The sequence below is a fragment of the Coregonus lavaretus genome (genome assembly GCF_964263955.1).
Source record: "Coregonus lavaretus genome assembly, chromosome: 20".
Lineage (NCBI taxonomy): Eukaryota > Metazoa > Chordata > Actinopteri > Salmoniformes > Salmonidae > Coregonus > Coregonus lavaretus.
The window spans coordinates 4,444,204-4,469,914 of record NC_140007.1 but is presented as its reverse complement, the minus strand read 5'-3'; the positions used below and the strand labels follow the sequence as shown (position 1 = coordinate 4,469,914).

General features: G+C 46.1%; 1 protein-coding gene across 1 annotated transcript in view; it reads left to right on the top strand.

Annotated features, from left to right (window-relative positions):
* The window catches only part of LOC311147580 (uncharacterized protein), a gene marked incomplete at both ends in the record, with an annotated part of 77,689 nt that extends 66,293 nt beyond the window's left edge, over positions 1–11,396 (top strand). Inside the window, one exon of the mRNA XM_084184325.1 lies at positions 10,797–11,396. Within this exon, the coding sequence (XP_084040451.1) occupies positions 10,797–11,396 (600 nt within the window). The remainder of the gene's footprint in view (positions 1–10,796) is intronic.
* Positions 11,397–25,711: the final 14,315 nt, after the last annotated feature.

Genomic DNA, 25,711 nt, shown 5'->3' with positions numbered 1-25,711 from the left:
AATGCAGCAGGCCGGCAGTATGGGGGTGTTGTCGCTGGGCCTCTCCTCTGTGTCATACAGCCGGGACAGTGCGTTTGCCTTCATGTTCTTTGTACCCGGGATGTATGATAGAGTGAAATCAAACCGGGTGAAGAATAGGGCCCACCTGGCCTGGCAAGGATTCAGCCTCCTCGCTGCCCAGATGTACTCCAGGTTACGGTGGTCCGTCCAGACGAGGAAAGGGTGTTTCGCCCCCTCGAGCCAATGCCTCCACACGGTCAAAGCTCGGACAACAGCCAACAGCTCCCGATCACCAAAGCCGTAGTTCTGCTCGTACCCAAGCGTTGAGACAGGACAGCTCCCTATCCCAACCTCGGAAGCATCCACCTCCACTACGAATGGTAGTGATGAATCGGGGTGGGCCAGTACTGGGGCTGAGGTGAACAGACCCCGCAGTTTGCTGAAGGCCAGGTCAGCCTCAGCAGACCAGCGGAGCCGGGACGGCCCACCCTTCAACAGGGAGGTAATGGGAGCTGCGACTTTGCCAAAGCCCCGGATAAACCTCTGATAGTAGTTGGCAAAGCTAAGGAAGCGCTGCACCTCCTTAACCGTGGTTGGAGTCGGTCAATTAAGCACGGCTGAAATGCGATCTCCCTCCATCTCCACACCTGAGGTGGAAATGTGGTATCCAAGGAAGGAGACGGACTGCTGGAAAAACATACACTTCTCTGCCTTAGCATAAAGGTAATTTTCCAACAGTCCGGCCAGCACCTTGCGAACTAGGGACACATGCTCGGCATGCGTAGCGGAATACACCAGGATGTCATCGATGTAGACCACTACACCGCGACCAAGCATGTCCCGAAACACCTCGTTCACAAAGGACTGGAAAACTGAGGGAGCATTCATCAAACCATAGGGCATCACCAGGTATTCATAATGCTGTCTTCCACTCATCTCCTTCTCGGATACATACCAGGTTGTACGCACTCCTGAGATCTAATTTGGTGAAGAAGCACGCCCAATGAAGGAATGAGGGGGAGAGGATAACTAAATCTTATCGTCTCCCTGTTCAGTAGTCGATAATCAATGCACGGCCGTAGACCTCTGTCCTTCTTCTTCACAAAGAAGAAACTCGAGGAGGCGGGTGAAGTGGAGGGACGTATATACCCATAGCCACAGTTTTAGCCTGTTACAGGGGGTATATATTACTCCTGGGAGGTACAGCGTCTACCCGGAGGTTTATCGCGCAATCCCCCGCCCGATGAGGTGGTAACTTAGTCACCTGCGTTTTAGAGAACGCTTGCGCCAGATCGAGGTATTCAGGGGGAATGCGCACGGTGGAGGTACTGTCTGGACTTTCCACCGTGGTTGCACCAACGGAAACACCTAGACACATACCCTGACACTCTCGCGACCACCCCGTGAGAACCCTCTGTGGCCATGAGAAGGTGGGGTTGTGGAGTGCTAGCCAAGGGATACCTAATACCACAGGGAAAGCAGGAGACTCAATAATGGAAAAAGTAACCTGCTCACAATGTGTCTCCTGGGTAATCATGGTGACTGGTGCAGTAACTTCCTTAACCAACCCGGACCCTAATGGTCGACTATCAAGTGCTCTGATGGGGCGTGGAATGGATAGGGGAATCAATGGAATGCCTATATGGTGTGGGAATGCCCTGTCCATAAAGTTCCCAGCTGCGCCTGAATCGACTAGCGCCTTACACTGGGGAACTACCATGTGCTCAGGAAAGGAGATGTGTATTTCACAGTGCGCATCAGAGGGCTCTGAACGAGTGTGGGTGTTCGATGCCTGGGGTGATGTGAGAGTGCCCTGCCTGCCGCCTCCAAACCCAGAAGAGCGTTGACGAAAACGTGTGGTGAAATGTCCCTTCGCGCCACCAGTGTGGCACTGGCGCTGTTGTCCTCCGCTCTCTCAGCTAGCGGTTCCACCCATCTCCATTGGTTCTGAATCGGAGTCGGCCGGGATGGAAACGGGCAGACCTCCTCCAGGACGTCATCTGGTTGCCAGCAGGTTGTCCAAACGAATGGACATGTCCACCAGTTGCGAGAAGGACAACATGGTGTCACGGCAGGCTAGCTCCCGTTGGACGTCCTCTCGCAGATGGCACCGGAAATGGTCGATCAGGGCCCGCACGTTCCACCCAGACCCAGCTGCCAGAGTTCAAAACTCCAATGCGAAGTCCTGCGCAGTCCTTGTCCCCTGCCTCAGGTGGACCAGCCGCTTGCCCGCCTCTCGACCCTCTGGCGGGTGATCGAAGACCGCCCGGAAGAGGTGAGCGAACTCCCCGTAGTTCTCCAACGCAGCTCCTCCTTCGTTCCACACCGCGTTGGCCCACTCCAGGGCTTTCCCCGAGAGGCAGGAGACGAGGGCGTACACCCTCTCCCGCTCCGATTGGACCGGCCGGATGCTGGAGAAGTAGAGCTCCAGTTGGAGAAGGAATCCTTGGCACAGCGCCGCTGTCCCGTCAAACTCCTGTGGTCAGGATATCTGGATCCCTCCGGGTGCTGGGGTGTAGGTGGCGGGATCCGGTTGGCCAGCTGGTCACGATGGATTGATCCATCGCTTCACCCAAGCTGGCTAGCACAGTTGAATGCTCCTGGACCCGTTCCACAACTCCAGGCATGCGCGTCTCTCCCGCTGACTCCATAGCAGGTGGGTGATTCTGTGATGAGGTGGTGTTGAAAGAGTCAGGCGCAGGAGGGTAAGTCACAGAATAACAGGCTTTAATCCACAAAATACAGGTTTACGCAGAAATGCGTCAATCACACTTTAGGGCACAAAACAGGCGCACTGGAAAATACAAGGCACGCGGGAAATACTCACGTTGATACAAAATACATGCGCTCCACCGAGCTTCACTAACCTCCACAATAAACAATCACCCACACAGACAAGGAAGCAGAGGGAACACTTATACAATGACTAATGAGGGAATAAGGACCATGTGTGTGTGATTGAAGACAAGACAAATGGAGTGATGAAAAATGGATCGGCAGTAGCTAGTAAGCCGGTGACGCCGAACGCCGAAACCTGCCCGAACAAGGAGGGGAGGCAGCCTCGGCAGAAGTCGTGACAGAAAATCCCTTGGGGTCTGAGAGAGATAGTGAAAGATAGAGTGACAGAATGATAAAGACAGAGAGCAATATGGAGAATGATAGGTAAAGAGAGCTATTTGCTCAGCCAGTGTTTCTCAGGAGTAGTAGAGCAGAGGTGCCAGTCCGGGTGTGAACACGGGAGACAAACATGGCCGTATCCCACAATCCTTTGGTGCACCTCTCTCCTAATAGAACTATGACACAGAAATTCCACTGAGGTCACAATGTCGCTTAGATGGAATGCCTCTGCAAGATTTTACACATGCCATTTGGTTGTGAGTAGTAAATGTCAAAGACTTCTAGCAATGACAGGAGTGAGTGTAGGCACACACACACACACTATTATTTCTTATTGTTGTTGCATTCTTGAGAAGGAACCTGCAAATAAGCATTTAGTTGTACGTGTATACCATGTGTATTCTGTACATACGACTAATAAAATGTGAAACTTGAAACTTGATATGGTACGTTATTACATACCATGTGAAAAGCATAATTTACACAAAGTTTCCTTCATGAATAACGGATGTGTCATAAATGTATCTAAATACATGGTTTAGTGGGTTGGCTGTTATCCAGGTCCCTGACACACACCCTTCTATTTTCTCCACTACTTGTTTGGGCTGACTGTGGTGAAATGTAACTGGTTTATCCAGTGGTTAGGTAACTCTAACCACTCAGTCCAGCCAGAGCACACAACAGGCTGATACACAGTTTACTCTGCCTGAGCAAAATGGGTCAGGTTACTGCACTGTGTCAACACACACACACACACACACTGATTCATGTTTGCTCATACATACAGTGGCTTGCGAAAGTATTCACTCCCCTTGGCATTTTTCCTATTTTGTTGCCTTACAACCTGGAATTTAAATGGATTTTTGGGGGTTTGTATCATTTGATTTACACAACATGCCTACCACTTTGAAGATGCAAAATATTTTTTCTTGTGTAACAAACAAGAAATAAGACAAAAAAACAGAACACTTGAGCGTGCATAACTATTCACCCCCCCAAAGTCAATACTTTGTAGAGCCACCTTTTGCAGCAATTACAGCTGCAAGTCTCTTGGGGTATGTCTCTATAAGCTTGGCACATCTAGCCACTGGGATTTTTGCCCATTCTTCAAGGCAAAACTGCTCCAGCTCCTTCAAGTTGGATGGGTTCCGCTGGTGTACAGCAATCTTTAAGTCATACCACAGATTCTCAATTGAATTGAGGTCTGGGCTTTGACTAGGCCATTCCAAGACATTTAAATGTTTCCCCTTAAACCACTCGAGTGTTGCTTTAGCAGTATGCTTAGGGTCATTGTCCTGCTGGAAGGTGAACCTCCATCCCAGTCTCACATCTCTGGAAGACTGAAACAGGTTTCTATCAAGAATTCCCTGTATTTAGTGCCATCCATCATTCCTTCAATTCTGACCAGTTTCCCAGTCCCTGCCGATAAAAAACATCCCCACAGCATGATGCTGCCACCACCATGCTTCACTGTGGGGATGGTGTTCTCGGGGTGATGAGAGGTGTTGGGTTTGCGCCAGACATAGCGTTGTCCTTGATGGCCAAAAAGCTCAATTTTAGTCTCATCTGACCAGATAACCTTCTTCCCTATGTTTGGGGAGTCTCACACATGCCTTTTGGCGAACACCAAACGTGTTAGCTTTTTTTTTTTCTTAAGCGATGCCTTTTTCTGGCCACTCTTCCGTAAAGCCCAGCTCTGTGGAGTGTATGGCTTAAAGTGGTCTTATGGACAGATACTCCAATCTCCGCTGTGAAGCTTTGCAGCTCCTTCAGGGTTATCTTTGGTCTCTTTGTTGCCTCTCTGATTAATGCCCTCCTTGCCTGGTCCGTGAGTTTTGGTGGGCGGCCCTCTCTTGGCAGGTTTGTTGTGGTGCCATATTCTTTCCATTTGTTTATAATGGATTTAATGGTGCTCCGTGGGATGTTCAAAGTTTCTGATATTTTTTTATAACCCAACCCTGATCTGTATTTCTCCACAACTTTGTCCCTGACCTGTTTGGAGAGCTCCTTGGTCTTGATGGTGCAGACTCTGGGGCCTTTCAGAACAGGTGTATATATACTGAGATCATGTGACACTTAGATTACACACAGGTGGACTTTATTTAACTAATTATGTGACTTCTGAAGGTAATTGGTTGCAACAGATCTTATTTAGGGGCTTCATAGCAAAGGGGGTGAATACATATGAATGCACCACTTTTCCGTTATTTATTTTTTATAATTTTTTGAAACAAGTTATTTTTTTCATTTCACTTCACCAATTTGGATTATTTTGTGTATGTCCATTACATGAAATCCAAATAAAAATCTATTTAAATTACAGGTTGTAATGCAACAAAATAGGAAAAATGCCAAGGGGGATGAATACTTTTGCAAGGCACAGTACACATACTGTACACAGACACTCTTGCATACGTGCAGGGTTTGCATACTGTATGTGCAGGCTGACACAGAGACACATTCTGTACACAATTATACAGTCATGAGGGCAATAAAAACACTCACTATATCATCAAAGGCCTCACAGGTCTACTGTATATTTCATATGCTACACTGTAAAGAGGTTAGCGTGATTTTGACAGGCAGCTTGGGGCAAGTAAAATTGTATATTTCATATTACAGTACACAAACTGTAATATAAATAGAAAGCAAGTATTGTGTCATGACACACACTACAATACCATAAAATGGACTGTATTATACTGTTAAAAAATGCTACTGTAATCGGAATGAATTAATAAATGAATGGATGAATGAATAAAATGTGTTTAGGTGAGGGGTTTGTATTTCACAGTATCTCTACTTCAATTACAAGGGATTGGCTGCTATGTAAAGTGTTTACAAACATTATAGCATATTAATGAGTATTTGGTGTTTTATACACGATATATACAAAAGTATGTGGACACCCCTTTAAATTAGTGTATTTGGCTATTTCAGCCACACCTGTTGCTGACAGGTGTATAAAATCGAGCACACAGTCATGCAATCTCCATAGACAAACATCGGCAGTAGAATGGCCTTAGTGAAGAGCTTAGTGACTTTCAACATGCCACCTTTCCAACAAGTCAGTTAGTCAAATTTCTGCCCTGCTAGAACTGCCCCGGTCAACTGTAAGTGCTGTTATTGTGAAGTGGAAACGTCTAGGAGCAACAACGGCTCAGCCACGAAGTGGTAGGCCACACAAGCTCACAGAACGGGACTGCCATGTGCTGAAGCGCGTAAACATCGTCTGTCCTCGGTTCCAACACTCACTACCAAGTTCCAAACTGCCTCTGGAAGCAACATCGGCACAATAACTGTTAGTCGGGAGCTTCATGAAATGGGTTTCCATGGCCGAGCAGCAGCACACAAGTCTAAGATCACCATGCACAATGCCAAGCATTGGCTGGAGTGGTGTAAAGCTCACTGCCATTGGACTCTGGAGCAGTGGAAACACGTTCTCTGGAGGGATGAATCACGCCTTACCATCTGACAGTCCAACAGACAAATCTGGGTTTGGCGGGTGCCAGGAGTACGCTACCTGCCAGAATGCATAGTGCCAACTGTAAAGTTTGGTGAATGGAAATCTAAGCGCTACAGCATACAATGACATTCTAGACGATTCTGTGCTTCCAACTTCGTGGCAACAGTTGGGGGAAGGCCTTTTCCTGTTTCAGCATGACAATGCCCCCGTGCACAAAGCGAGGTCCATACAGAAATGGTTTGTCGAGATCGGTGTGGAAGAACTTGACTGGCCTGCACAAAGCCATCGAACACCTTTGGGATGAATTGGAACGCCGAATGCGAGCCAGGCCTAATTGTCCAACATCAGTGCCTGACCTCACTAATGCTCTTGTGGCTGAATGGAAGCAAGTCCCAGCAGCAATGTTCCAACATCTAGTTGAAAGCCTTCCCAGAAGAGTGGAGGCTGTAATTGTAGCAAAGGGGGGACCAATTCCATATTAATGCCAATGATTTTGGAATGAGATGTTCGAAGATCAGGTGTCCACATACTTTTGGTCATGTAGTGTATCACCTGCACTTCTAGAGGCCTTAACAAAGGCTTCGAAACTGGCAGCGACTCAATGGCAAAACATACCAAAAGGACATGGCAAAATTCTCAAACATTGAAGGTTTAAGGTCAATCTATTTAGTTTTTCAAAAAGTCATTACAGTTTAAAATGTTCAACATGTTAAAATTCTATCCATCATTAATTAGTCATTCCAAATAATAAACAATTCAAACAATAAGTAATCAATTCAAATTTGACAAAACAAATGGTCATCCAAAAAATAAAAACAAAACATAGGCAATCAATCAATCAACACATTTTCTGAAAACATCTTTCAGTCCATTCAGTCAGTCAATCAGTCCACAATGTGTCTGTGTCTTTGTGTTGGGGAAGGGGAAAGGTGGGGTCTTGGCTGGGCTGGCAGTTGCTGAAGGGAATTGGCAGTTGTGGTTGGTCGGTGCTGTGTGCAGGGTTGGTGCTGGTGTTGTGGCTGTACCGGGAAAGTCTGGGTTGATTCTGGTGTTGGGGCCGGGACTGGAAGTCGTGCTGGGACCAGGACTGGAGGCCAAGGGTTGGTGCTGGGTCTGGTGCTGGAGACTGGGATTAAAACAGCAACCAGGAACCGGGAGCTGGGGCTGCTGCAGGTGATGGGTTGGGATCTGGGTCTGTAGAGGGGAGGAAGGACAACCTGAGCAGCGAGCAGACACACAAGGGAGCCCTAGACCCAGAGGTAAAATGTTGCACTCCCCTATGGTCCGCTCGCTCCGGGTGAAGGTCTGGTGTTTGGTCCCTCCTCCTCGCCTCTTCCGTTGTTCTGGTGCTGTGACTGGGTCTGGTGCTGGATCTGCAGAAGGGAGGATGGATAACCTGAGGAGCAAGCAGAAACAACTGGGAGCACAAGATCCGGAGGTCAGGGATGGTACTCCCTTGTGGCCTGCTTGGTCCGGGCATAGGTCTAGAGCTTTGGTCCTTCCTCCACGCCTCTTCTGGTGTGGTGATGAATGGTTCCTGGTTATGGTCTGGTTCTGTGAGAGGGATAAGTGTAGATGGAGCATCGGCCTGGGCTGGTGTTGGAGGAGGAGCGATGCGGTGGCAAGGTTGGACACTGGATCCTGGAAGAGAGAGGGAGCAAACAGGGTCCAGACCCACCTTGCCACGGAGCACACCTAAACAGTTGGTAGGTGTGTTCAGTGCGAGTGCCACCATGGGGGCAGCTCTCTGTACGTACCTTGTGCCGTCTATAGATGGATTCCCTAGTGGGGAGGCAACCATGAACAGCCATCTGATAATTTCATTGCAGATTTGGATGAGGACCTCTAGCGGGTCGTTTGTGTTGGGTGGTTCTTGGCTGTTGACAAGTCTTGACGTGCCTTCCGACTGACTACCTGGTGAAACCCTGTACTGACTTGGTGATGGAATGGGGGATACTGGGAGGGGTGAAGGCGGTTCGGAGTGTCCAAGGGGTCTGGACTGAGGCTGGCTGGTTTGCTGCTGTTCGGGATCAGGCCAGGGAGGGCTAAGGGGTGTGGATCTGGGTCGCTAAGGAGCAGGAGGGTGGAGTCAGGGGCAGTAGGGGGTCAGGGGCCATTGGTGGTGGGAGTGGGGAATCAGGGACAGTAAGGGGTAGGGAGAAGCGATCAGAGAAAGGAATGAATGAGGGGTCTGGGAGGGGTAGACGGTTTCTCGGAGGGGATAGGGGGTTTGGCGGATCGTGTTTGCTGGCGTCGGGGTTTGGGTTTTGGTTTGGTCTCTTGTTGGTCTGTTGTTTGTCTGGTCTTTTCCATTTGGTAATTCTTGTCAAGTTTGGGTCGTCGTCTTCATCTAAGAACTGGAGATGTGTGGTGAGGGGCTCTTCCGGTTGTATGACCTCTTTCGAAACCGGCTCCCCTTTGACCAGGAGTTTGGAGGGGTGTAGGTGGTAAGGAAGGGATTTGTTGGGGGTGCAAAGGTGGAGGGGCCGGCAGGGGTGGGGGCTGTTTCTGGGACGTCTTGGGTGGTGACAGGGATGGGGGACGTTTCTGAGATATCTTGGGTGGTTGGGCGGTGCCTGTGGAAAGGTCTGGGTCTTCGTTGTTGTTGTCTGGTGTAGGGGGTGGGGGTTGGTGGGTTTGGGATTTGGGTTGGCGGCATTGGCCCTTGCACTACCGGCGTAGGAACTGGGGAAGGTTCTGAAGAAATGGCCCCCTTTCTCGCACAGGTTGCAGGGGCGTGTGGAGCTACAGTCTGAGTTGGGATAGTAGTCTTTACAGATCTTGCAGATGATGGCTGTGCAGGCTGCGGCCAGGTGGCCTAGTTGGCCCCAGTTCCTGCACATTTTGGGCATGCCGTAGTAGTGGACAGAGCCTCTGTTGTTTCACAGCGTGATGGTGCTGGGGAGTTGTTGGACTCCGCCCACTCCGGTTGGGTCTGGTCTTAACAGGACCAGCCATTTTCATGCCCCAGTCCAGATGTTGTCTTCATACAGGACCCTCCTAGCCACTGACTTGAGGGTGGCACACCTGGTTAACCAAACCTGTATGTCGTAGTCCTGGATGCATTCATTGTGAAACTCTACTGTAATTACCTTTGATTCTGTATCAGAAAGGGGGTATGCTCTGAGTTTGTTAAACAGGGCTGAATCTTTGCACTTTCTGAGTTTTGACCAAAACTGTTCTAGTAACTGGGGGGTCTTGAAACTGGCTTCAAATTATTATTGTGGCCCTGGGGGTTTCACCAGGCAGTTCAGGTCAGACGGCACAAAGCCCATACCTCTCTGGAGAACTGCCCTGCTGAATTCCAGGCGGGTCATGGTTTCTGGTGGGGGGAGTCAGGTCAGGTCGCGGTCAAGCCACTGTTACCCTTCCGTCTTCCCCAGTCCTTCAGGCGTTCCAGGCCTTTTCCACTGTTACTGTTGCTGCCTCCTGGTCCGTCCAAAGAAAAGGATAGAAGAGAGAAAGTAGAGCCAGTAGAGAAAGGCACACAACCCTAGAAAATCTCCACCATGCAGGGTTGTGCGTAATGAAGAGAAACCAGTCATAACAGTTAAGATTTAAGACTTGTTGCCACTCCAATCTGTCCTCTATACATTTTAAATTGATGGAGCACTATAATCCATATAGGAGTTAAATTGGAGCATTATCTCACTCAAAGGTGCAACAAATATAGCCTCTTACAAGGCACGCTTCAAAATATGTTAATGAGCCAGAAACAACAATACCATGCACCCACTAGTGGTCAAAAGGTTTTTTTGTTCTCTAAAGATACGGTACTGTACTGTATCCTGTGGGGTGGAATTACAGTGGGGTGGAAATACAGCAATTCTTTCCCCGCCCACAACAATTTCCCCTAATGCCAGACCATAATTTACTGTATGCTGCAGTAAAAGGTTTTACTGTTGATAAAACAAAGAATGGCTGTATAATTTACAGTTTTCCGTAACAGTGTTGAATTGAGCATTATGTATAATAAAAATAAAATGTAGTACAATAGATTATAAACTTATTTAGTAAACCAAAATCATTGTGGTCAATCATATTGTAATTCTTTATTTCCATGTACTGTAAGTGATACTGTCATGTGTTATAGCCTTCTCGCCAATGAACAAAAGACTGCATGTATAAGATGTGTGTAACCAAAGTTATAATGTATGTGGTTCTGACAACACATTGTTTCAGTGTATCTTCTCTGTCTCTGTCTTGTCTTCAGATCGCTGACACCTACTCCACCGTGTGTAAAACCCAGAAGAAGGAACCTCCCCCGGACAACAATGGAGCCAAGACGCTCCCCCGCAACCACTGCTCTGTGGAGGAGAATGGAGGAGGTGGGAGAGGAGGAGCAGGAGGGAATGGAGGAGGGAATGGGGCGTGGGGCGGTCCCGGGGGAGGGGTGAGGGGTCGCGGCCAGGGGGTTCAGGGTGGCCAGGCCCGATCCCACGAGGAGCCCTGCTACGCGCCAGTCGGCGACAGGTCCTGGCCCGCCTGTGTGGTAGCCAAGTCTGACCCGGCGTACGCCACTATAGATTCCCACCGGAAACGTGAGCAGGCAGGAACCAATTTCAGTACACTGGGGTCAAACGCTACACTGAAGCCCAGGAAGAAGCCTCCTCAGCATGGAGCGTCGTCTCCAGGGGCCCCGGGCCCCCAGGGACCTCCAGCAGGCCCCCCGGCCCCTCTAACCAGGGCCCTGCCTGGGGGGGATAACTTTTATGAGAACATCAGTGATGTGAAACATGGGGCCAACAGCGCCAGCACCACCACCATCTTCACTTTCAACGACGGGATGGAGATGTACGTCACTGGCCTATAGCTGAGAGACATTGGCTCACACACACACACTGTGGGGTTCAGACCTGTTTGGGTTCTTCTGACCCTGTCTACACCTGGTACAAGCTATGAAAGGGACTGGTAACAATGTATATAACAATGAGACTCACTGGTGAAACCAAGCAGTGGAAGTCACTTCCTTAGAGTAATACAATGTCTCCTGTGATAGGATTATGGCCACATCCAGTGACAAAAGAAGACCATGTTTGGATGTGGATGTGGAGGCATTCACCAGGTTTAGACAAGGTCTCTGACCCAGGTTCAGACACCAGACCCAACCAGTGGTGGAAATGGACTTGGTTCACTGACTGGGGGATCCCAGATAGGGGGTTCCAGTGCCAGTCGAACATTTGAAAGGAACCCAGTTCCAGGGGTTCCTCCTCATTTCCACCACTGGACCAACAGAACCAGAACTACCCTACGTCTTTGAGCTTTAGTCTGGCTAACCTGACCCTGAATCATCCCAGCCAGACTCAAACAGGTCAAACCGGACCAGACTGAGCATCACGTTTTGAACTGGATGACAGTGTCACTATTCACCTTACCTTATACACCCATTTGTGTTACATTTTACATATATATTTATTTTTGTATAAATATGGTACCCTTAATAGAGCATTCCCTGTACAGAACGCACAACATGATAACACACAATCACAGATACACGTGCACACACACACACACACACACTGTAGGAAAACATTGTTGTGCATGAAAACACACATTCTCACAAAGATGACAGAGGAAAGAAGTGTGGAGACTCCAGGATGGCTATACTTCCAAGTCTCAAACCCCTGATGACATTATCGGTGGTGTCACTGGTGGCATCGCTCAAAAGGGTACTGACTAACTACATTAGGAGTATTTTTCTCCGGTAATACAGGAGGAATACAGGCCTAGTTCACACATTTTTTTATATTTGTTGTTAATAATTAAATTAAATTAATAATGAAATACATTTGATTTATCAGTTAGCGGCTATGTTTATGTCATTCCTTTCTGTTCCTTTTTAAAGCTCTGAAATCATTTTGTAAAAAACATTTAGCTCGACATTCAATGACTTCACCAATCAGGGCGGATCGAGCAGATTGCTATGGAGCGGGCAAGCTATTTACATGCATTGGACAGACGAGTGTAGTACGCAAGACGCGACTGAAATTTGACAGGTGGGGAGAGAACGAGAGAGGGTGGGGGAGGAGGCTTGGCTTGAAGCGCTGGGCATCTTGTTGTTATGACATGCATTATCGGAATTAGGGCCACAGAATTATACCTATGGAGGAGTGGCTTCTATGAAGGAACTTTGAATGTCTTTGAACTTCAGAGAGTTGGCTTAACGTTGGACCAGCTAGCTAGCTAACTAACAAGCTTGTGTGCAGAGCGGCACCAGAATTAAAATAAAAACATGTCTTACCTTTTTGTAGTTAATAAATGTGAAACGTGATAATTATAGTATCCTTAACTAGCATTGAAATAGTTAATCTATTCTTCTCTAATAAAAAATCTCTCGCCCAAATTTCTGAATCACGCTTGTAACATCAGTAGGCTACTAGACTATACTTCAAAGGGGGAGGGACATGTTACCTACACATGCACACACACTGGCAAATATTTTCAGCTGGCAGGCAGGCAGATACTGGAATAAGTTTCTGAGTGAGGGCTTTGCATAGGCGCTTTGTTGCGTTTTTTGTGGGACTGGAAAAAATGCCCGGAACGTAAAAGAACATTATTAACCGGTTCCCTTGCTTTTAAAATAACAGTTCTGTCGCGGTTCTGATTCTGTTCCTCAAAATGTTTTGTTATTTTCCGGTTTTTGGTTCTGTTCTCTGAACCGGTTCCAACCCCTGACGGTAACATGCTCTAACCTGGAGGAGGCTCTCTTGTCTTGAACCCAACACTCTCCTGTACAACCTTTACTTTTTGGCATTCAAGGTAGAAATTCCCCCTAACCACAGATCTACAGCCCATACATAAAGTACACTGAAGATGTCTTGTAACTGTAAGTGGCTTTGGATGAAAACGTTATGGTAATAAGGAAGTATACTGTATAAGTGTACATAGAGCAATCATTCACTATAAATCTGAAATACAGTGGGGAGCACAAGTATTTGATTGTCACGATCGTCAGGGAGAGACCAATGCGCAGCGTGATGAACAAACATACTTTAATTAGTTAAAGTGTAAGCAAGAATACAAAACAAGAAACGACTCGTGAAGTCCACGGTGACAATGACCGAACACGGAACAAAAACCCACAAACACAAAGGGAAAACAGACAGTTTAAATATGGCTCCCAATCAGAGACAACCAGCCAACAGCTGACACTCGTTGCCTCTGATTGGGAGTCACTCAGGCAAAACATAGAAATAGACGAACTAGAACCCCCAACATAGAAACACACCACATAGAACAAACACACCCTGGCTCAACAACTAGAGTCCCATAGCCAGGGTGTGACAGTACCCCCCCACTAAAGGCGCGGACTGCGACCGCGCCTCAAAAAGAGCAAAACAGGGGAGGGCTGGGTTGGCATACCTCCTCGGCGGCGGTTCTGGCTCCGGGCTTGATCCCCACTCCCTCTCCAACCCCCCAAAGTACCCCTGGTCCGGTCTGGCCCCGCTGGCCGGAGCTGGACTGCACACTGATGGAGCGGATTGCTCTAGCTCCGGCGTAACGCATCTGACCGGTGCCGGACCAGGCACCAGTGGAACAGGCACGGGCCGTGCCGGACCGACGACGCACACCACTGGCTTGGTGTGGGGAACAGGCACGGGCCGTGCTGGACTGACGACGCACACCACTGGCTTGGTGTGGGGAGCAGGAGCGGGCCGGACAGGGCTGACGAAACGCACCACTGACTTGGTGCGGGGAGCAGGCCGGGCCGAGCTGGCGACACGCACCGTAGACTTGGTGCGGGGAGCAGGAACGGGCCGAGCCGGGCTGACGAAACGCACCACAGACTTGGTGCGGGGAGCAGGAATGGGCCGGACTGGGCTGGCGACGCGCACCACAGACTTGGTGCGGAGAGCAGGAACGGGCCGGACAGGGCTGACGAAACGCACCACAGACTTGGTGCGGGGAGCAGGAACGGGCCGTGCCGGGCTGACGAAGCGCACCACCGACTTAGTGCGGGGAGCAGGAACGGGCCGTGCCGGGCTGACGAAGCGCACCACTGACTTGGTGCGAGTGGCAGGAACAGGCCGGACCGTACTGGGAACACACACCACTGGCCCTACGTGGGGATCAGGAACAGGCCGGACCGGACTGGCAACACACGCCAGTACCTCTCGCCGTGCCTCTACATCCTCCTTCCCCCTGGTGACCAGTGACTCCCGTAACCTGGCGGCCTCCTGCTGCCCCGTCGTCCACGGCGTTAGCCCCCCCCTAAAAAATTTATGGGTTTCACTCCTACCCGTGGCCAAGGCCTCCATCCCTCTTGCCAGACTCGCACTCATCTCCTCCCAAGTCCATCCTCTCTCCTCGTCATGCTGCTTGATCCAGTCGTGGTGGGTTTTTCTGTCATGATCGTCAGGGAGAGACCAATGCGCAGCGTGATGAACAAACATACTTTAATTAGTTAAAGTGTAAGCAAGAATACAAAACAAGAAACGACTCGTGAAGTCCACGGTGACAATGACCGAACACGGAACAAAAACCCACAAACACAAAGGGAAAACAGACAGTTTAAATATGGCTCCCAATCAGAGACAACCAGCCAACAGCTGACACTCGTTGCCTCTGATTGGGAGTCACTCAGGCAAAACATAGAAATAGACGAACTAGAACCCCCAACATAGAAACACACCACATAGAACAAACACACCCTGGCTCAACAACTAGAGTCCCATAGCCAGGGTGTGACATTGATACACTGCCGATTTTGCAAGTTTTCCTACTTACAAAGCATGTAGAGGTCTGTAATTGTTATCATAGGTACACTTAAACTGTGAGAGACTGAATCTAAAACAAAAATCCAGAAAATCACATTGTATGATTTTTAAGTAATTAATTTGCATTTTATTGCATGACATAAGTATTTGATACATCAGAAAAGCAGAACTTAATATTTGGTACAGAAACCTTTGTTAGCAATTACAGAGATTATATGTTTCCTGTAGGTCATGACCAGCTTTGCACACACTGCAGCAGGGATTTTGGCCCACTCCTCCATACAGACCTTCTCCAGATCCTTCAGGTTTCGGGGCTGTCGCTGGGCAAAACGGACTTTCAGCTCCCTCCAAATATGTTCTATTGGGTTCAGGTCTGGAGACTGGCTAGGCCACTCCAGGACCTTGAGATGCTTCTTACAGAGCTACTCCTTAGTTGCCCTGGCTGTGTGTTTCGAGTCGTTGTCATGCTGGAAGACCCAGCCACGACCCATCTTCAATGCTCTTACTGAGGGAAGGAGGTTGTTGGTCAAGATCTCGCGATACATGGCCCCATCCATCCTCCCCTCAATATGGTGCAGTCGTCCTGTCTCCTTTGCAGAAAAGCATCCCCAAAGAATGATGTTTCCACCTCCATGCTTCACGGTTGGGATGGTGTTCTTGGGGTTGTACTCATCCTTCTTCTTCCTCCATACATGGTGAGTGGAGTTTAGACCAAAAAGCTCTATTTTTGTCTCATCAGACCACATTACCTTCTCCCATTCCTCCTCTGGATCATCCAGATGGTCATTGTCAAACTTCAGACGGGCCTGGACATGCGCTGGCTTGAGCAGGGGGACCTTGCGTGCGCTGCAGGATTTTAATCCATGATGGCGTAGTGTGTTACTAATGGTTTTCTTTGAGACTGTGGTCCCAGCTCTCTTCAGGTCATTGACCAGGTCCTGCCGTGTAGTTCTGGGCTGATCCCTCACCTTCCTCATGATCATTGATGCCCCACGAGGTGAGATCTTGCATGGAGCCCCAGACCGAGGGTGATTGACCGTCATCTTGAACTTCTTCCATTTTCTAATAATTGCGCCAACAGTTGTTGCCTTCTCACCAAGCTGCTTGCCTATTGTCCTGTAGCCCATCCCAGCCTTGTGCAGGTCTACAATTGTATCCCTGATGTCCTTTCACAGCTCTCTGGTCTTGGCCATTGTGGAGAGGTTGGAGTCTGTTTGATTGAGTGTGTGGACAGGTGTCTTTTATACAGGTAACAAGTTCAAACAGGTGCAGTTAATACAGGTAATGAGTGGAGAACAGGAGGGCTTCTTAAAGAAAAACTAACAGGTCTGTGAGAGACGGAATTCTCTGGGCAGAGGTGCTAAGTACCTATCGGCAGTCAGATTTCTCGGTGTGTCTGACCCTTTAGTCTCAAATGAATGGGGATGATTGGCACCATCTAAGTAGATTTTGGGGTAAGCTGTCCCAAAGAGTGCTGATTTGGCAATACGTTAGACAGGTTTTATTTATTGTAGATTTTTATTCAAGTTCTTTGTTTGAAAAACTCTTGGACACAATTTTCTTTGCATGGCAAAAAAAAACACACACACTCTGCAAAGCCATCAGGTCGGGGACACGGCGTGGGCTGGGTAGATTTTTCCAAGAATGAGAAGGGCAATAGATTTCACAATCTCTAGCCTGGACCTTTAGTTAGCTTATCCCTGAGAGACAAAGAAAGAAAGAAAGAAAGAAAGAAAGAAAGAAAGAAAGAAAGAAAGAAAGAAAGAAAGAAAGAAAGAAAGAAAGAAAGAAAGAAAGAAAGAAAGAAAGAAAGAAAGAAAGAAAGAAAGAAAGAAAGTAAAACATCTCTATTAACTAGGGATGCTTCAGCATTGGCAGTTAATGTGTCATTTCTATGGGGCTTTGTTAACATTTGATTTTATGGCCAGGGTAATGGATTATTGGAGGGCTGCAGGGCTATTGGCTGTATTGTGCAGTAAGTGTAGTGAAGGGCGTTTGTGTAGCAGGGTCCTGATTTGCTCCCCAGGCAGAAGTCAATGCCAGGACTGCTTTCTGGGCCGCAGTCTTTCTGTCGGTTGGAACAGCATAAAATTACCAGTGAGCGTCTTTTGGAAGGCCCCCCTCTCTAGCCTGTGCTGAAAGTTCTGTATCATAGTTAACCATCTCTTTTCCATGTAGCTCTTTGTGAAATGTGATTTCGGAACTTAGGAAGAAAAACAGTGACACTAGGGGTTTAATAGGGGGGTGAAATCAAGTCAGGAGGTAAAGAGGGACACAAACTGCTCAGGGACCAAGAGACAGAGATATATGAGGGATGAATAATACCAGTATGTGTTATAACAAAATATTGTGGTACCTAATTTATTTCCTGATGTTGTTTTTTGTTTTCCTGTTTTGTAATGGGAGAAAAAATATAATTCAATTTGTGGATAAGCTCTGGTTAACATGAGAGAGAGAGAGAGAGAGAGAGAGAGAGAGAGAGAGAGAGAGAGAGAGAGAGAGAGAGAGAGAGAGAGAGAGAGAAAAAAATGAAAGAAAGAAAGAAAGAAAGAAAGAAAGAAAGAAAGAAAGAAAGAAAGAAAGACACACAAAAGCACACACACACCCTCCTCTCTCCATAGACCAAATAATGAAACTGGCTCTAGAGCTGCCGGGCGGTTGCCAGTAGGATGGAGGAAGCACAGGCCTCTCTATCCCTCCTCTCCTCTCTCTTTTCCCTCTCTTCTCTCCTCTCTCTGCTGAGGATATATAGCTTTTGATGTTGCTTCTTCTGAGGGACCCATAGAGAGATATGGGCTTGGAGCAGAACAGGAGCTGGGGGTCATGCCGACCCTGCATGCGTTCAACATCAATAGTGCAGCATATGTGTGATATGGCCAATGATTAACAGCTGAGATGATTTAAGCAACTTTTGGGCACAGATCTAGCATCATCTAGCACTGCCACTGCTAGTCACTTGAGGAAATTCACTGACTTTTCATTCAACCCGTTTAGCACAGACTGAATCTACAAAGACATGACCAAGACCAAATAAAAGCTAAACAGTACTTTCTGAGAAATCTTTTACAACTGCATATTTTGGCAAATAATGTATTGTGCATCAATTTATCACAAACATGACTGAAAAATACATGTTGAGGCAAATGGTGTAATGTGAAATATTGTTGTTTTGATGTTATACAGAACTATTTCACTTGTTATTGGTTGTATGCTGAAAGACTTGGTGTTGGTGGAAATATTAATGGTCATCACAGATGTTGTGGTTTTACGTTGGAGCAAAGATAGTGTAGCCTACTTATCTCCTAAATTTGAAGGCCCAATGGCCCAATTGCTTGTGATTGCTAGCTTCTGTGGCCTATGTTGTATGTTGACACAGGGTTTTAACATGGAAAAAATATATCAGAACATAATAGTACCAATTTGCAAAAGATTGTAAATGTTTTATAATAATTCATAAAATATCAAATATCAAGTTTTTACTTTTATAATAAAGTAGCACCTTTAAAATGTGTCTGTCTATGTGTGCATGACAATGTTGTATTTTATTATGTTTTATGATTGTTATTTTTCACCACATTAGGCTTTTTCTGGGTTGGTCAGCGGTCGTGGATTTTCACGTGATCACATAACCTTTCACATGTGAAATCATGTGACACCACATGGTTTTGTAAGACTTCACATGTGATGATATTTCACATGAAGTTTCACGTTGATTTTCACGTGTGATCACATAACCTTTCACATGTGGATTAACATTTTCACATGATGCCCTGCAAACAAAAATGTGTCGTTAGGATGTCCCCAGAACATCATGAAATAGCTGCAGCGTTTTGTTGACATACATGATTACATTCATGTCGTCACCTGTGATTTTACACCACCATGTCTGTGTCAATGTGTCACGTTCGTTGAATACAGGATTGGACCAAGGTGCAGTGTGGAATGCATACATATTTATTAGCGAAGTTAACACAAAAGCAACGTAACGTGAAGCTCACAATTGCTACACACAAACAAGCCAAACAAGAGTCAAGATCCCACAACACAGGTAGGCAAAATGGCTACCTAAGTATGATCCCCAATCAGAGACAACGATCGATGTATTATAGGTAATGAATGTGTAGGGGACTTCTGAGAATGCTGCAGACTTTGTGGCGCAGCAGAAAGATCAGCGTACCCCAAATCCCAGGTGGGGTCATATTGAAAAAGTCAGTACTGACGTGGTTCGAATCCAGGCTCTGTCGTAGCCGGCCATGACCGGGAGACCCATGGGGCGGCGCGCAATTGGCCCAGCGTTGTCCAGGGTAGGGGAGGAATGGCCGGCAGGGATGTAGCTCAGTTGATAGAGCATGCTAGCTTGCTGCATGATCAAATTCAGCTGATGCGCATAGCAATGCACGTAATGGGCATTCTTGAAATGCTCACGCACCTTTTGCTGCACACCAGCCTTCTCTCCCCTCATCACACTGGCTCCATCGTAAGCTTGCGCAATGAGTTTGACTTTCTCGTCGTCGGCAAAAAGACCGTTCAGTCTCTCCAAAAGCACACTGGCGATTGAGACTGAGGTTGATTCCGAGATGGGAAGGAACTCAAAAAAGCGCTCCTGCACTTTGTGGTTGCTATCTATGTACCTCAGCACAAGCACCAGCTGTGTCTGTGTAGAAACGTCCGTGGTCTCGTCAGCTTGGATAGCTACGAAGTTCGCCGACTTCACCTCCTCCACAATATGTTCCCTCATGACCGCTAGCATACACTCCAGTAGCTCGTTTTGAATGGTCTTTGATGTGCCCTTGAAAACTTTAGCATTTTTAAGATGGTCATCAAACACCTCATCTAATTGTGCCACAAAGTTGACAAGTCCAAGAAAAATACCAGGGTTGGTGGAGCCCTCAGTTTCATCTTTGCCTCGCAAAGCTAGCCATCTTGACAGTTGTACGTGAATTGATTGACGCTGCTACCCGCTCTTTTCTTAGTTATGTTCATGGTTACTTATGTTACGTATGACGAAAGCGTGTAAGTGCAAGCCCTCTCGGAACCCATAGAGATTGTATTGAAAGCTCTGATATTTGAAAAAACAAATATTTTACATGATAGTCTATGAGAGACTCCTGTGTGATTTTCAACCTGACTGAAATCGCCCCAAAAGGGGCGGGGCCATTTGAAGCACGACTTTAGCCTGATTGGACATTTAGTGGCAGATCAGACGTCTAGATTAGAACACTGATAACTACTGTTGCCGTGATATAATTGATTAGAAAAAAAATCCCTTCCTTTTCCCGTTTGGCAGTGCGTCGCCCATATCGCCCTAATGAACACACCGCCCCTGCACAGTACTTTGTTGAAGCACCTTTGGCAGCAATTACAGCCTCAAGTCTTCTTGGGTATGACGCTACAAGCTTGGCACACCTGTATTTGGGGAGTTTCTCCCATTCTTCTCTGCAGATCCTCTCAAGCTCTGTCAGGTTAGATGGGGAATGTTGCTGCATAGCGATTTTCAGGTCTCGAGAGATGTTCGATTGGGTTCATTTCCGGACTCTGACTGGGCCACTCAAGGACATTCAGAGACTTGTCCTGAAGCCACTCCTGCATTGTCTTGGCTGTGTTCTTAGGGTCGTTGTCTTGTTGGAAGGTGAACCTTCGCCCCCAGTCTGAGGTCCTGAGCGCTCTGGAGCAGATTTTCATCAAGGATCTTTCTGTACTTTGCTCCATTCATCTTTCCCTCGATCCTGACTAGTCTCCCAGTCCCTGCCGCTGAAAAACATCCAAAGAGTTCAATCTTGGTTTCATCAAACCAGAGAATTTTGTTTCTCATGGTCTGAGAGTCTTTAGGTGTCTTTTGGCAAACTCCAAGCAGGCTGTCATGTGCCTTTTACTGAGGAGTGGCTTCCGTCTGGCCACTCTACCATAAAGGCCTGGTTAGTGGAGTGCTGCAGAGATGGTTGTCCTAATGGAAGGTTCTCCCATCTCCACAGAGGAACTCTGGAGCTCTGTCAGAGTGACTAAGGCCCTTCTCCGATTGCTCAGTTTGGCCGGGTCTTTGTGGTTCCAAACTTCTTCCATTGAAGAATGGGGAGAGTTTGGCCGGGGGGGATTTACAAGTATGCCGTCATTGTAAATAATGTAAATAATAATTTAACCTTTATTTAACTGACTTGCCTAGTTAAATAAAGGTTATATTAAAAAAAGTATTTAAAAAAAGAATAATGGAGGCCACTGTGTTCTTCGGGACCTTCAATGCTGCAGACATTTTTTGGTACCCTTCCCCAGATCTGTGTCTCGACACAATCTTGTCTCGGAGCTCTACGGACAATTCCTTCAACCTTTGCCCTGACATGCACTGTCAACTGTGGAACCTTATATAGACAGGTGTGTGCCTTTCCAAATAATGCCCAATCAATTCAATTTACCACAGGTGGACCAATCAAGTTGCCAACCATTTTTTACCAAGCTAGCTAGCTAACCAAGCAAGCAACAATCCTGCCAGCAGCATACCACCCTGCATCCCACTGCTGGCTTGCCTCTGAAGCTAAGCTGGGTTGCTCCTGGTTGTTCCCTGTATGGGATGTTGGAGGGCCAGTAGGAAGCACTCTTCCCTCTAGTCTAAAGAAATATCCAATTTCCCCAGGGCTGTGATTGGGGACATTTTCTTGTGTAGGGTGCCGTTTTTCGGATAGGACGTTAAATGAGTGTCCTGACTCTCTGTGGTCACTAAAGATCCCATGGCACTTATTGTAAGAGTAGGTGTGTTATACCCGGTGTCCTGGCTAAATTCGCAATCTGACGATCATGGCCACCTAATCATCCCCAGCTTCCAATTGGCTCATTCCTCTCCCCTGTCACTATTCCCTAGGTTGTTGCTGTAAATGAGAATGTGTTCTCAGTCAACTTACCTGGTTGAATAAAAAATTAATACACTCGGAGCAACTTTGTTGCAAGAAACATAAATTGAGTCCAGATTGCTTCATGTGACATTGGCTTTATACATTTTGTTCTATGAGATAATATCAGTCAGTTAACATGACTTTTATGAATTATAAAGCTTTTGTGTGCTGTATGTGCTTGTTTTGATTAAATGCTTCAAAATTCACAAAAAGTGACCGCTGCTGAAGACGATTATATCATAGAATCAAACGTATAAGATCTCCTAAACCTGTGTTTACCGCAGACCTTATTTGTGACGTTTATCCAAAAACCGTACAAAACCCCCATTAATTTCCCCATAGGCTTTGGCCAACGAGCCATGGCGGAGTTAGACGCCATTACTATTGCTCTCTATAGAACTCGCCAGCTTGTAATCCTAAAAAACAGAAATTAGTTACCTCTGGTTCGTTCAGCCATTCCAAGTTTTTTTGGGATAAATGCCGAAATTAAAGTCTGTGATTAACACAGGTTTAGGAGATCTTATACCTTTTGTTCTATGATATAATATCAGTCAGTTAACGTGACCTTTATAAATTATGAAGCTTTTATGTGCTTTATGTGCTTTGATTACATAAATGCTTCAAAATTCACAAAAAGTTACGTTACTTGATGTAGATTATCTCATAGAACAAAACATTTAAAATCTCTTAAGCCCGTGTTTACCACAGACCTTATTTACGGTGTTCATCCAAAACCCCTCCAAAACTCCATTAATTTCCCAGTAGGCTTTGGCCAATGAGCCATGGCGGAGTTATGGCACTTTTCCACTGCAGGGCCGTGCCGGGCCGTGAATATCACGGTTTCTATTTCATTTCCATTTGCCCATGGCCCGCTTGATTCCTAGTATATTCAGCCTCGTTTGATATCTGGTACTTACCACAAACCAAGTAGGTGGGTGGGGTTACAAATGGCCGTACTCAATGATTGGTCTAGTCTCTCACAATGATGTCAGTGTCGCGTATGTTGTGAATACTCATGCGCGAGTCACTGTTGCCATTTTTATAAGAGAAGGTAAATCTGACTACGAATGGTACAGTTACAGTAACGAATAACTCTAAAGCTAAAAACAAATAATGGAAGCAGCAAATTGATCAGTTGGAGATGTCCAAGCGCTTTTGAGCATCTGGGCAGACTCCAGCATCCAGAGGCAACTGGATTCTTCCACCAGGAATGAAAAGGTCTTCCAAAAAATATTGGATACGTTATCCGAGATGGAAGCCATCGGACAGTAAAACAGTGCAGCGAAAAAATTAAGAGACTTAAACAAGAATATAAAAAGAGAAAAGGCCACATCAACAAAAGTGGATCAGACAGCGATATTTGAAGTCATGATGACGACGAGCAGCGATGATCAGCAAGGTAATACATTGTTTTTAGACAAATTACTATCTAGCTAGCTACCAAAGATCTTCAGCATAGCTAGCTGTAGTGTGTGAGAGTGAGCTCTGTAAAGAGACCGCTGGTGGCATGTCTTGTGGGGTAATTACACAACAACTTTGTCAATATGACTTGACCATGATAATTGACCATCCAATATTATACCTAGGAGTTTAGCTTCCTCAACTTGCTCAATGGTCACACCCTTTATGTACAACCCAAGTTGAGGTTTATGTCTTAGAGAAGGTTTTGAACCAAATACAATGCTTTTCGTTTTAGATGTATTTAAGACCAGTTTATTATGAATCACCCATTCTGATACTGACTGTAGCTCCTTATTTAGAATTTCAGTGAGCTCACTGGCTTTGGGTACATGCTGGCATGTAGAGTGTAGAATCATCTGCATACATAGTCATTCTAGCTTTGTGTAAGACCAGTGGCAAATCATTTGTAAAAATAGAGAAGAGTAACGGCTCAAAGCAACTGCCCTGAGGGACACCGCACTGTACATATCTGATGTTAGAGAAGCTTCCATTGAAGAACACTGTCTGGGTTCTATTGGATAAATAACTCTCCAACCATGTGATTGATGGCAGGTGGTGTAAAGCCATAGCAAGTGTGTTTTTTCAATAACAATTTATGATCAATAACATCAAAGCTGCACTGAAATCTAACAATACAGCACCAACTATCTTATTTTAACCAATCATCAGTCATCTGAGTCAGTGCAGTACAAGTTGAGTGCCCTTCTCTAATTGCATGCTGAAAGTCAGGAGTTAACTTGTTCTCTGAAAAATAGCATTGTCTTTGGTCAAACACAATCCTCTCCATCAGTTTACTAAGAACAGGCAGCAAACTGATTGGGCGGCTGTTAAAGCCAGCAAAGGGTGCTTTACTATTTTTAGGCAGTGGAATTACATTAGCTTCCTTCCACACCTGTGGACACACACACTCCTTTAGGCTTTGGTTAAAGATATAGCAGTCTGCTACCATTGTCAATAGTTTCCCATCAATGTTGTCTATACCTGGTATACCTTATCATTATTGATGGATAACAAAAATAATGCAACCTCTCCCACACTAACTTGACCAAATTCAAAACAGCAATCCTTCTCTTTCATTATTAGATATGATGGTTCACTGTTCAATGTTGTAATTTCATTTGAGTTTTTCCACTTTATTAGTGAAATAGTAATTGAAATGAAAGGTTTTGTTATAAATGACCCATCAACTTCAATTAACGATTAAGAGGAATTGGGTTTTATGCCCATGATATCATTTAAGGTACTCCAAATACTTTTTCCATTGTGTTTTATGTCATTTATCTTTGTTTGGTAATATAATTTATTTTTGTTTAGTTTAGTCATAACATTTCTCAATTTACAGGCTGAAGTTTGCCACCTCTTTTGCATAATTTATTTTAACCATAAAATATTTATATTAATCATCAATCCAGGGGGCTTTAACAGCTCTCACAGTTAGTTTCTTAACAGTACATGTACATAAGTATATGTAATTATTTCTGCCTATATATTTTCCCAGGGAAGAGAAAACACACTGCGAGGATAACCAGCGAATACCTGAATTTCATGAGGGAGAGCGAGGCCTCATATCTGGAGACACTTGAGGCCCAGCGTCAGCAGTAGGATCAGCACATTAATCAGCTGTGTGGAGATGAGGCAGCAGCCAGGGAAGCCAGGGCGGCTGAGATGGCCCAGATCGCCTCGTTTAACAACAGCTTCATAGCTGTATTTCGACAGTTTGTCTAAGCCAGATAAGGACGTCAGAAACCAGCAGCAGACATGGCTTATGTAAAATGCTTGTTTTTATTTACTTAAATTTGCACTACACCAAAAGCATTGTGAATGTGGCTTTCAATTACTGTTAATTGAATTTAGCCTACTGTTAAACAATAAAAATAATGTACGTTTAACAGATTTTGGAACAATACACTTCTTAAACATGCTTAGGCTACTTGTGTTGATTTTAAATGTAGTAAATAAAGATTAGGCATACCTTGGTTTTGCCACACTTTTATTAAACAACAATCAAACATTGTTCTAACATAGAAGATACAACTGTGTAGTAGGGTATTCACAGGGGGTAAAAAAAC